Below are 13572 nucleotides of genomic sequence, written 5' to 3'. Positions count from 1 at the left end.
AAAAGCACAGGAGACGGAGAACAAATATGGGGAGGGAAAGTCCACAATATTGGTACTCACTACAAATCTAGATGGCTACGGAAAGAGAACTAGAGCATAAATGGACAAGAGAAACGGAAAGGATAAAGCCACAGCAGGATTGTCTGTGGAATGGTGAGCTGTGTGTGCACACCATTTCAAATATTTTCTCTCCACCACATTAAAGAGAATGCAATGAAGCTGATTTTAGTGTATTTTATATACACAATACACCCCAAATATTGCATTTATTAGACATGTTGCATTATTTTTTCTCTTTGTGTTAAATCTTTAAAAGCCAGTACACATTTTGTTTTACACGTTGAACACATATTTGGACGAACAACATTTCAAGCACTCAATAGTCACATGGGGCTTGGGGCTGCTGTGCAGCTACAGAAAACCTATGGTGAAGTTTGGGGGTAACTTGGACCCCATACATGGCTGGCAGGGAGCATGGGGAAGGGAGGGGAATTTGACAGCAGTTATCAAAACTGTGTCTCATCTCTGACCTGCCTTCTGGAATTCTGTGGATCAATCTTAAAGTTAACTCATGTGTGCAGAGTAGCAGGTCATGGATACCCTCCCAAGGTTGGCCAGCACCATGCAGGATGCTTTTTTTTTTTTTTTTTTTTTTTTTTAAAATTTCTGTAGTTTCCACGCGGGGCTTGAACTCATGACCCTGAGATCAAGACCTGAGCTGACATCAAGAGTCAGACACTTAATCAACTGAGCCACCAAGGCACCCCTACATGAGTGCTCTGTAACTCTATTACGTTGAAGCGTACAAAAATGCTGACAGGCCATCATTATTTTACCAATTTTAATTAAGATATAATTCAGATGCCATAAAGCTCACACTCTTAGAGTGTACAATTTCATAGTTTTTAATATAATCATAAGGTTGCACAACAATCACCATAAAATACCTTTAGAACAATTCCTCAACCCAAAAAGAAATCCTATCGCCATGGAGGTCCTCCCCACAGGCAGACAACCATCCACAACCTGTCTGGGTCTGCTCATCGCAGACACTTCATACACTTGGATGCAGATAGCCTATGGCCTTTGGGCCTTTGGGCTGGCTTCAGCGTAATGTTTTCACAGTTCAGCCATAATGTAACGTGTATTTCATGCCTTTTTACTGCTGAAGAATGGCATTCCATCACACAAACATACTGCATTTGTTTACGTATTCATATGTTGATGGACATTTTGACTCCTTCCAAATTTTGGGCTATTATGAATAATAAGGCTACAGAGACTCCTGCATGGTTTTCATGTGGACACCTTTCGCTTCTTTGGGAGCTCTACTGAGGAATGAAATGGCAGGCCACTCTATGATGAGCTTTTTTGAGAAACACCAGACTGCTCTGCATAGTGTCTTTGCCATTTTACATGCCCTGCACTGCAGGACAGCTTTGCTTCCTCCATACCCTCTCCCAACACCTGCTACCAGCCATCTTTCTGATTCATGGCTCTAGGGGGCAGAAAGTGGTATCTCATTGTGGTTTTCAATTTGAATCTCATAAATGAGTAATATTGTTGAGAATCTTCTCAATGCTTATTAGCCATTTTATATCTTCTCTGGAAAAGTCGATTCGAATCATTTGTTCATTTGAAAATTGGGTTGTTTACATTATTGAACCTTAGGAACTCTTTTCCCGTAAATTCTGGATACTACTAGATTCCTACCAGGTGTGACATGCAAACATTTTGCTCCATTCTGTCCTTGGAAGCACAGGCTTTTTACTTTTGAAGTCCAACCTATAACTTTGTTTTGGTTTCCTGTGCTTTAGGTGTGATATCTAAGAATCTTAGCTCTTACATTTAACTCTTTGATCCATTTTGACTTAATGCTTGTATACGGTGTGAGCGAAGGATTCAACTTCTTTCTTTTCCATGTGGATAGCCAGTTGTCTTGGAACCATTTGATGAAAAGCCTCTCCCTTCCCTATTAACTGTCCTGGCACCCTTACTGAGAGTTACTATGTATGGGCTTATATCTGGACTCTTAAGTTCTAGCTCACTGATCTATCTTTAGCTTTTTTTAAAAGATTTTATTTATTTATTTGACAGACAGAGATCACAAGTAGGCAGAGAGGCAGGCAGAGAGAGAGGGGGAAGCAGGAACCCTACTGAGCAGAGCCCAATGTGGGGGCTCGATCCCAGGACCCTGGGATCATGACCTGAGCCAAAGACAGAGGCTTTAACCCACTGAGCCACCCAGGTGCCCCTTGTTGAGTGTTTTTATCATGAAAAAGTGTTGGATTCTGTCAAGTGCTTTTTTTCCCTCTGTCTATGGAAATGCTCATGTGGGTTTTGTCCTTTATACTGTTGTGGTGTGTGTTACACTGCTTTTTCCACCTTGAACCAACCTTGCATTCCTGGGGTATATCCCATTTACTCATGGTATATAATTCTTTTCCTATGTTGTCAGACACAATTTGCTAGTGTGTTGTTGAGGATTTTAACACCGATATTCACTCTTGGGAAATACTGGTCTATAGTCTTCTTGGATATCTGTGTCTGGTTTTGGTATCAGGGTAATACTGATCACAGAGTAAGCTGGGAAATGTTCCTTTCTATTTTGGGGAAGAGTTTGTTAAGTATCAGTGTTAATTCTTCTTTAAACATTTACCAGAATACACTAGTGAAGCCACTTGATCCTGGGCTTTTCTTAATGGAAAGTTTTCTTTTCTTTTTTAAAAATCTCTTTACATGTTATAAGTCTATTCAGCCATTGTCTTTTAATCCACAAAACAGCAATTTTACATGGTTCAATCCAACATATTTTCCCTTTGTGTTCCCTGTCTAACACTCAAGGAGGAAAAGAGGTCTTGGATCTTTCTCATCAATGCGAATCAGCTCTTTATGGGTCACATTTGGTGGATTTTTAAAATCGTTATTTGTTTTAAATTCTGGCTCTATTTTATTTGAGTATACCAGAGATTTAAATGTGTATTAATTAAATCCACTTAATTTTTCCTTGGTAATTTGTTGCACTGTAGCTTTTAAGATCTTGGGATTTCTGTTTAGTTTGCTGATGTTAAATTATATTTCCTTCAGTACATTTTTCCCCTTCAGTGACTCACAAAAAGTAATCCTTCCTGTTTTCATAATTGAAAGAGAATCTGGCAAACACCGTAAGATTTCTATGAAACATCTGTACTTTCACCAGCGCTATAGCAATCCTCCTACACTGTGTCATTTGCTTTAGTATGTGTTTCTTCAAACCTTCTCCAATGTTTGCTGTGGGTTTTCTGACAGTATTTGCAGACAAAGAAATGCATTTTAGTTTGTCATCACAATGTTTTCAGCCATTTTTACCAGCACAGGAAGGATTTCCCCAATGTCATGGGACTTTTTATCTTTCACAATGAAGAAACCTCAGAAGAGGTTTCTATTTCTCACAAAGCTAAGAACATCTTCTAAAGTGTAAGACTGAAAGGGCGTGTGGGTTGGTCAGTTGGTTAAGTATCTGCCTTTGGCTCAGGTCAGGATTCCAGGGTCCTGGGGTCGAGCCCCCCATCAGGCTCTCTGCTCCATGGGAAGCCTACTTCTCCCTCTGCCTCTGCCTGTGTTCCCTCTCTTGCTGTGTATCTGTCACATAAATAAGATCTTTATCAAAAAGTAAAGTGTTAGATTGAGCCCTGAGCGGCAGCAGACATCTATATCCTGAAGAGTCCCCCTCGTGTTCGGATGTGTGGCATGGGACAGTTTCCCAAATCACAAAGGCTTCCTCCTTCCTGGAACCTATCTCCCAAGCACAGCACACACCCCAAGGAAGGCTCATGAAGTTTCAAATGGCTTCTCAAAACAGTGACATTTCTGGCCAGCTTCAAGGTGCGAGGACGACACAGCCCATTCACAGCACAGGGCAGCAGACAGAGCTTGCCGCGGGAATAGCACCAGCAGCACCTCCATGCCCTCCTCCCTCAGCGCAGGATGGTCTGCCGGGTACCTGCAGACATCTGTCCATGCCACTGGTCCATCTTAGAAAGGAAGGTCTGAGCAAAGCAACAGCCAGCACGCACACAGTACAGCGTCACACGGGCGGTGGACCTCCATGTGGGGGGAGCACCACAGCCGTGCCTCCCCGTGGTCAAGTGCCGTCTACCCTCGGGATGGGCTCACTGACCAAACACGACACAGCAACTCACAGATGGGCACCAGGGTCGACCTCTGTACGTAACACCAGCAGAGCAGGCTTCCTCACTGCTGAGCAGCAAGTGACGGGAAGTGGCAGCTGTCGGCAAGGGGGACGCCAGCCACTGGCCTTGGCATGGCCCCGCCCTTCCCTGTGGTTCCCTGATTACACATAAGAAGTCTGGGCTCCAGCACAAGCAAGTCAGATGGCATCTTCAGCCATCAGTATGTTTAGACACAACACTCCCTGCTGGTGCTGGTCCTCCTCTAGGCCTTTCCTGAGACTCCCTGTGTGTCTCCCGCAGTGCCCATCATACTAGCTGCTAAAGCTTCCCTTGGTATTTTCTGACGCTGTTAGGTTATTGTGAACAGGTATTTTCCCATGAGGTGCTTTAGCTGGTTGTTGCTGACCCAGAAAAGTGACCAATTTTTGTATATTTTTTATGTGCCCAGTTATCGTATTGAACTTTCTCATTAAGTCTAGTAATTTTCCAATTTGTTTTTGTTCTCTGGATACACAGACATATTTAATATGTCTCATCCATTTGAAGTTACATTTACTTCTGTTTCAACTTTTACTTGTTCGGACAAAATTGCCAAAGTAATATTTAACTAACAGTTCATTCCTTAACTGAAGAAATATTTCTCTGCCCTCCACAAAGCCTACAATCTCAGGGGTTAGAACCAAAGAAGCAAAATGCAGTATGACAGTAAGAGCTAAGAGGAAAGAGAGAGAGGAGGGAGATGGTAGGGCTCCCAGTTGAAACAAAGTGACCTCACTGAGGTTACAGTGGAGCCAAGATCCAAGAAGGTAATGGAATAAGAGGAACACCTGAAGGAAGAGAATTCCGGGAGAAGGAAACATGTGCAAAGGCTCTGAGCTCCCCCACCCCCACTGCCAGCACCACAGCAGCAGGAAGAAGGAAGGTAAGCCAGTCCAATTCTGAACACATGCTGGAGCTAGAGCGGAAAGACACACGGATATAAGCTGTGAGGACAGACGGCTCAAGGCTCTAAACTGATGGGGAAGGAAGGAAGATGGGGAGGTGGTCTGGGGAGGAGGCACGTAAGGTAGGGAGTTCAGACCTGCATGTGCCGAGCCACCGTGCAGAGATTCCAACGAGGCTACTGGATCCTGGGCCCTGGGACTGGGGAGCTAACCATCTGGGAGTCACCAGTTTGCACAGAGAGTCCTCAGACTCATGAGACCGCACAAGATTACAAACACGGCACGCGGTCACACTGGGGGAGGGTGGCTGTGAGCCGGGGACAAACCTGGGAGCCAAACAGGGCCCTGTTGCAAGGAGGAGGGGCTGTAAGTGGGTGCTCACTGCCAGACACCGTGAGGATCACTGAGGACCTGGCCAGAGCCTGGGAGTGAGGAAGCAGCCCTGAGGAGCGTGAGTTATAATGAGGGCTCTGACAGAAAAGCAAGGAGAGAGACTAGGGACAATTCCTTCAGACTTTGACTAAAGCTGTAAAGAACATAAAGTAGAGGAAGGGACAGAGCACAGCAGGGGCTGCACTGAGGGCCAGGGCAGCAATAAGCCCCCCACCAGGCTGTCCTAAGGTCCCCCCAAAGCTGGGCAGAGCCAATCATAAGCTCTGGCCTCTGAGCAGAAGCAAAATGATGAATGGCATTTCCGGGAGGCCGCCGGGAAGGAGCAGGCACCTTCCCTCTTCCCCTCCCTCCTGCCTGCCACCCACAAGCAGACTGGAGCCCTGCAGCCCATGGAGACCAAGGGGATCACGGATCACAGAAAGATCGCAGGAAACACAGGCCTCACGAACACCCCAGGGCCTTTGAACAAACCCTGCACAAAGGGCAGGAGGACAGTCTTCACATAAGATGGGCTGGCTGGGTGCCAAGAAGCACGAATTCTGGGGCAGGGAGCCTTGCTCAGTCGTGTGAGGGGGCCTGGCAGGCGGCCCACCATCCAGGCGGGAGTTCAGGGTCAGGCCTGCCTGGAGGCAGGACTTGAGACCTCTCCAGGGCTGGTTGCTGCCACGGAGACTCAAGAACCCCAGGCTGGAGGTAACCTGAAGGCAGACTAGCCGGGAGAAGAAAGAGAATGGCAGCAGGGGGGCCTAGTGAAGAAGACAACCGCCTGGCAACTGGCCACTTAGGAGCCTCAAATGGACTGTGACCTTGACAAACACATTTTCAAGGAATGTCAGGGGCCAGACTTCTGACTTGAACCAGGGAGACGCACGGGAGGGGGCAGGAATAGGAGACAGTGGCTTGAGAAGGACCTGGGGCCATCAGAGCCAGGTACTGATGGAACCCATTGAAAGGGGGAAACTGAGTTGGGAGGGAAGAGATAGGTGTGCTGGAGCCACAGGCAAGAAGGGGCGGGCTCCAGGCACAGCTGACCACTGCAGGGGCAGCCCCCCACAAGGGAGGGCAGACCCAAGGAGGGCAGCAGCGGTCACGAGTGGAAAGTGGGTGAGGAGGCCAGGCTGGGGCCATGTGGGCTAGGAGGAGCAGGAAGCAGAGCTGTGCAATACTCCTGTTCATAGATGGGGGTGGGGGAGGATGGGTCAGTGAGGCCATTAGCATAGCTGGGGGGGTTTTCTCCACCAGCCACATTCAGCTCAATAGCTGGGTTGTTAAACTAATAATACCTCTTTTCTATCACTTAGTTGTTACTGAAACAGTGAATAAATCTTTTTTCAGAAAGCTTTCAAACAAATAGCCCCCAGGGATACAGATTCTAAAACAACATACACCTAGAAAGACCAGAGGCGCACTGAGCTCTGCTGTGTCTCGGTCCGCACCAAGCAGGGCACACGCCGCACACAGTGGCCGGCCTCCTCCCAGCTTGCCCCTCCCACCCCTGGCCCTCAGGGCCCCACTGTCAAGACCTGTGTGTGGCTCCCGGAACACCGGAACCCTACGGCTCTGACAGGTCTGTGTGCCAGTGGTGCTAGGGTCAGCCAAGACCTTGACACAGCCCCAAAGCGCAAGTGCCCTGGTGGCCCACTGAAAACCACCCCCCCAAACCCCTAGGGGCCCCCACCCCCCCGCCCCACACAGGCCTGACTCCACCTGTTCAAGGTTGGAGATGTTTGAGATTACTTGTTTAATGCCTCCCCCTTGTAAGCCCTATCTTTTTCTCTGTGACACCCCAGTGTCCCCAGCTGTGCCCACTGAGCACACAGAGGTTCTTCAAGCAAGGAGCACAAGCCAAAGGAACACGAGGCCTTTGGAGTCTGGAACCTCAGCTCTGGGGTGCCTCGCAGTGGCTCTGGGAGGGAGAAGCACCAGCGAGCCCCACCTGCAGACTTCACACTAGAATCTGTCGCACGGCTGCCCCTTGGCCAATGCTGAAGCTGCTTGCCTGGGCGAGGGCTCGAACTGGCTCCAGCCTACCCCACTGCTACAGAGAGTGGGGCGCTGGAAGCCCTTCCTTTCCTGGCGTGAAGCTTGTTTAGACTACCACGAACAGCCTGCACTCACTGGGGCACCCACCCTGACATGGAGCAGCCCCTGTCCCCAAAGGCCCACCCACCCCAACGGCTTGTCTGTGGCCCAGGATCTCAGCAGCAGCGCAAGAGACAAGAGTAGAAGGTCAGGAGGATGCAAAGGGGAAGAGGAAAGCATTTCAACTGTGCTCTGGCTTTGGTAGGGTCCTGGAAGACAAAGGCAGTCTGAGGTCCCTCGGGGTAGGAGCAGACTGAGCTCTGGAGGTCTGACAAAGTTGGAGCCTGAGAAGAGGAAGGGCATCACACTCAGAAGCCTGGAGCCAGAGAGAAAAGTGGTGTCATTCACGGGATACAACCACCTCTGAGAGGTGAAAGGCTCACTCTGTAAACCACAAGATCTAAAATAAAAAAGAATCAGGACCTAGACTACTGCCTCCCTCCTGGACTCAGCATATTTAGGATTTTGTCCCCTCAGACCACATGCTCATGCTTACCACTGTTTCTCAAACTTGAGAACATATGATCCCCTACATCCAGCCAAGACCAAGCTGGAAAAGCTGTAACTTTAGGCATATAATTGGCACCCAGACTTTCTACAACAGGCACAAACCCCGGCTTTGAAACTGCAGACCAGTATTTGGTCAACAAGACTGTCACCAAATTAAAAGCAGAAGATTTCAACAGTCCAGTAGAGAATTGAGAGACACAGGAGAATTCACCCACAGACACTGCTGGGAACAATGCCCCACGCTCCCCCTCCCCCAGCCCGTCACGTGTGAAGAGAGGGCAGCTGGGAGGGCGACATAGCTGGGTCAGGCTGGGAGGACCAAGAAGAAGAGGCCCCGGGAGAGCACGGAGAGAGGCACAGGTGAGACTCAAGGTGAGGAGTTGGGGGAGGGAAGGTCCAGAGCCAGGTTTCCCAGGGACCAACGCCAGACCCTCTCTCCTGGGCTGTGAAGACCCCCACCTGATTTGGGCGCTGGCAAAGAAGGTCTCTAAGATACTATTTTACTTCAACTCTCTGAGAGGGAAAAAACAGAAGTCAAGACTCCAAAATATAAACATGATGGTTAGCAAAAAAATTTGAAAAATAAACATGTTACTTTGATAAGATAATTTTTTTTTAAGATTCTATTTATTTATTTGAGAAAGAGAGAGAGTGAGAGAACACGAGAGGGGAGCAGGAGAGGGAAAAGCAGACTCCCAGAGTCTGCTTCTGGGAGCAGGGAGCCCAACATGGGGCTCGATCCTAGGACCCCCAGATCACTGAAGGCAGATGCTTCATCAACTGAGCCACCCAGGCGCACCCAGAGAACACTTTTAAAAGCTAATTAAAAGAGGGCCTCCAGTTCCAGGTGCTCACAGGTAAAGACTCACAGCTAGGCCCAAAACACAAACGTGTTTTCCAGAAATCCCATTCTCCCTGCTGTTCTAAAAACATAAAAAACAAGTTCCCCAAAGCAAAATCCAGTCCAGGGGTTCTTACCAGGGCGATTCTGTCCTCCAGGGGACATGTGGCAACGTCTGGAGACACTCTGTGGATGGGCAGAAACCAGGGGTGCTGCTACACATCCTACAATGCACATCCCCCACTACAAAGGCTCATGTGGCCCAAAAGCCCACACCAGCCCATCCCACCCCAAGACTGTGGGCTCAGTGAACAGAAGGCATCCAGCTCAACCCAGGCAGGGCGGTTATGTCACGACGGTGCCATTCTCTTCCCGCTGTGCCAGGAGGTAAGACCCGTGCCACAGGCACCCAGGAGCCTGCCACCAGCCCTGGGGCTATGAGGAACCTGCCTGGATTTGCCTCCATCGTGTCCAAGGAGGCACTGCCTGTCAGGAAAGCAATGAGAACTTGGCTCCCATTACCCTGCAGGAGAGCGTGCCCTTGAAGCCCAGAAGCATAGTACACACCCTGTAGAACTCCAGCCCTCGGCCCTCACTCCCCTCTTTATGCTGTCTGCACAGTGCTCCACAGCGAGGCTCATGCATCTGGACCGCGCTCAAGACTGTGACCGGCATAGCTCCCAAGTGTCCTGGGGATTCCGTATTAACTTATGCTCCTATATCAAGGGACCCTTGTTTCCCAGGGAAACTTCCTCCTTATCCACTAGAAATCACTCCTGAAAATATCTAGAAAAAATGTCAACTCTCAACAATGTTGAGATTACAGGTGATCCAGACAAACTATGAGGGAAAATGGTGGAAGTAGCTTCCCCGATTTCAAAAATTCATTTAAATCATTCTAAAGCAGAAGTAAAACTCCTTTTAACCACGCAAGCTCACTTGACACTGTAGTATCTCTTTTACCTGTATAAGTAACTGCAGGATTATTTTTAATCAAAGTCTATTTAATAACTCTAGAAATCAACCACAGTCAGGATTATGAAACCACGGAAGAGAACCTGGAGGGGAAATCCCTTCCTGTCTGTTGTTGCCTACACTCACCAGCTAGTCCCAAACTGCCACAGTTCTGTCAGTTCCAGTGCCAGGCCTGGGGGTAGGCTGAATGAGACAATAGGCCAGAAATGAGTGGCTCCCACGAAAGCCTCATTTATTCATGTGGTGTATGTGTGTGGGGGGAAATCAACCCAAATGATGTCTCCTTGGGGGCCTTGGGTGGCAGATGTCATGGCTTCTCCGAGCCACAGGGTCTTCAAGGAGTTGAATACAAGAACACCTACCACCTAATTCTGAAAGGGCCTAGACAACAGGCATCTTGTGCAGTAGCCAAAGTTCCCCTGCGCTTCCTGATCAAACAAGGTGCGGACAAACAGCACTGCTCCACCACTAGTCAATGAAAAGCAACAAAGCCTCACTTCTGCTTTCCAGCGAGGACTGCATACGGCAGTCTGACTTGCCTAATGACGACTGGCAGCAGAGTCCCCTGATTCACCTGGGGTGGCTCTGGTGCTATCATTACCTACGTGTGAAAGGAGTCAGCAAACTCAGAGCAGGTGCGTCCCCTACCTGGGGTCTCCCCGACAGTGATGAACACAGTGGGGAAGTATTCAAACCCGCCACAGCGCACCCACCACCACCTGCCACCGCTGAGGTGGATGGCGAGGCGGGGGCTCCCAGGAGGAGAGAAACGCTACCTGGCCTCTCAGGGAACGAGTCCAGAATCACAGATGCCCAACCACGGTTCTCCTGGAATGTTATGACCTTGATCTCCTAAGAAATTCGTTTCCAGGTGCTTTGTTCTCATCGCCATCAAATACTCTGCTAACTAGGTAGGCAGCAAGTGTGGCCCCTCCTACTAGAGACACAGACTTCATGCTCAGGGAAGGCGACTTGGGTAAATGGCCATCCAAGGTCACCCAACTGGGAACCTAGTGGCAAGGGCTGTATTTCAGGTTTGGTGACGCCCCACAAGATGGGTTCCCATTAGGTCGATAGGTCTCTCTTTACAGGTTCCCTAATTAGAGACTGGAAGTCAATATACCAACACCTCCTGATATCAGGACAGCTGAATACCAACCGTCAGGCACTCTTGCCGGGCGCCCGCGACCCCACACCCTGCAGACCCCGGTCTCCATCCCAGCCCCCAGTACCACAAGCCTGCCTATCGCAAAATGTCACTGGGGCAGTTCACGTTTGTTTTTTCCCTTTTTTTTTCTTTTCTTTTGGACGAAGGGGCCACAATCGGGCTCCGGAGGGCGAAACGGGGCGCCAGACAGACGCGCTCCACGCCCTGCCACGAAGTCGAAGGTAGAGCCGGCAATGGACGGCCCCACACCACGACTCGCCCGGCCTGAAGGACCCCAAATCCCGGAAAGCCTGGCCCCCAGACCCCGCCGCCGTCGGGAAGCCCAGGGGGTCGGCCTCGCAGACCCCCAGGCCCCGGGGAGGCCGGCCCTACACACCCCCAGATCTCGGAGAACCCGGCGCTGTAGACCCCCGGACCCTGGGAAGCGCGGACCTCGCGGGCCTCGCGGGCCTCGCGGGCCTCCCGACTCCCAGACCCCAGGGCACCCGGGAGCCCGCTGCACAGAGCCCCCCGGATCCCGGAAGCTCGGCCCCGCAGAACCCCCCCCGACCCCGCCCGGTGCCCCAGGCCGCGCCCCGGCCCCCACCCTGCCCCTCCACCTTCCCCTCCGACCCCCCGCGGTCCGCGGGCACCAGCCAAGCGCGGTCGCTAGTCCGGACCGCAGACCCCACCTTGAGGGTCGGGTACTCCTGCACCTTCAGGGTCATGGAGAGCTGAGCAGCTGACTCCTGCACCGCCATCTTGAATCGGCCAAAACATTAGCGGGTGGGGGAAGCGCCGCGCGCGGCTCGCCGGGTAGTGACGTAGCGCCCTCCGGAGGGGCGGGGCGGGCTGGGGCGGGCCGACGCGTCTGCCCCAATAGCATCTGCCCACCAGACAGTGGCGGCGGAAGAAGGCGCGGCCGCGGCGTGTGCGCGGAGAGGCATCCGGCCGGACCAATCATCTCTGGCCGTCCTCTTGTTCAGCCAGTCAGCGGGAAGCCCGGCTCGGCGGCTCCCCCTGGAACCAGCGGCGGGGGAAGGACCGGCTCTGCGCCGGGCTGCTCCGGCCAGTCCCGGCGTTTATGTGCGGAAGGTTCCGAGCATCCGCCGGAGCGGGGAGGCTGAGCACGGAGAGGCACGGAGCTACGGGCCGCATGGATTTCCCCTCTCACGGACCGGGTGGCCGCTGCCCCGCCGGGAAGGAAAGGCGGACTTGGTATTACTGAATGACCGGAAAGCGCCCCAAGTGTGCCCTCCCCACCAGGGGCACGTGGCCCGGTATCCACCGCGGCGCTCCAGTTCCTTGCCAACCACTTCACGATCCAGCCTTTCCAAATAACCCTCTTACAACCCCCTTTTAAAGCAGAAATGAAATTAGGTTTCTCATCAATTAGGAGAAGACTTTCAAGTTAAACCGTTTCTCATCTTTTTCACTCATTCCCGAAACAATTACTTAAAACTGAAGCTTAGTATGAAACAACTAAGACTATACAAGGCGGGACCGCTATTGTGGGAGGGGGAACCGCCACGACCCTCTGCCCCCACCTCTGCCCAGCCCATATGCCATGCAGGTGAGCAGAGAAGCACACCGGGGTGAGAGGCAGCTTCCTGTCCTGGATCCGGCCGAAGTCCTTGTACTGGTTGCAACAGCATGAGTGAATTCATCAGGATCATCAGAAAGTGCTTACAGCTCAGTACTAACCACGCTTTCTCCCAGTTGGTGAATAGATGCGACAGGTCCACCCCTATGAAGTGTGAAAGTGAGAAGGAGGAAGACAGATTCCTGTGTGGGGTGTATGCCACTAAGGAGACATTGGGAATGAAATTGATGTAAGACTAGGGGCGCCTGCCTGGTTCAGTCCCTTAAATGTGGTACTCTAGGTTTTGGGCTCAGGTCATTATCTCAGGATTGTTAGATGGAGCTCCGCCTAAGGCTCAGTCAGGGAGTTTTAATGGGATTCTCTTTCTCCCTCTGCCTCTGCCCCAACTTGCACAAAAGTGCACATACACTCTCTCTCTGAAATAGATCCTTTAAAAAAAATTTGTGTAACACTAGAAAAATGCAGCATTTTGTGGGAGAAGATATTTGCAAATGTCTTATCAGATAAAGGGCTAGTATCCAAAATCTATTAAGAACTTATCAAACTCAACACCAAAGAACAAATAATCCAGTTAAGAAATGGGCAGAAGACATAAACAAACATTTCTCCAAAGAAGACACAGAAATGGCCAATAGACACATGAAAATATGCTCAACATCGATTGGCATCAGGGAGATACAAATCAAAAGCACAGTGAGCACACTTCATACCAGTCAGAATGGCTAAATTAATAAGTCAAGAAATAACAAATGTTGGCAAAGATGTGGAGAAAGAGGAACCCTCTTACAGTGCTGGTGGGAATGCAAACTGATACAGCCACTCTGGAAAATAGTGTGGAGATTCCTTAAAAAGTTAAAAATAGAGGTATCCTATGACCCAGCAATCGCACTACTGGATATTTGCCC

General features: G+C 50.4%; 1 protein-coding gene across 2 annotated transcripts in view; it reads right to left on the bottom strand.

Annotated features, from left to right (window-relative positions):
• MAEA (macrophage erythroblast attacher) overlaps positions 1–11871 on the bottom strand; it is a 32202-nt gene extending 20331 nt beyond the window's left edge. For both annotated transcript variants that reach the window (XM_032333553.1, XM_032333554.1), the window contains exon 1: positions 11757–11871. In XM_032333553.1, the coding sequence (XP_032189444.1) occupies positions 11757–11825 (69 nt within the window). In that variant the 5' untranslated portion in view covers positions 11826–11871. The remainder of the gene's footprint in view (positions 1–11756) is intronic.
• Between the last annotated feature and the right edge of the window lie 1701 nt (positions 11872–13572).

Source organism: Mustela erminea, chromosome 2 (assembly GCF_009829155.1).
Source record: "Mustela erminea isolate mMusErm1 chromosome 2, mMusErm1.Pri, whole genome shotgun sequence".
Lineage (NCBI taxonomy): Eukaryota > Metazoa > Chordata > Mammalia > Carnivora > Mustelidae > Mustela > Mustela erminea.
Note: the sequence above shows the minus strand (reverse complement) of the source record. Positions and strands in the feature narration are given on the sequence as shown.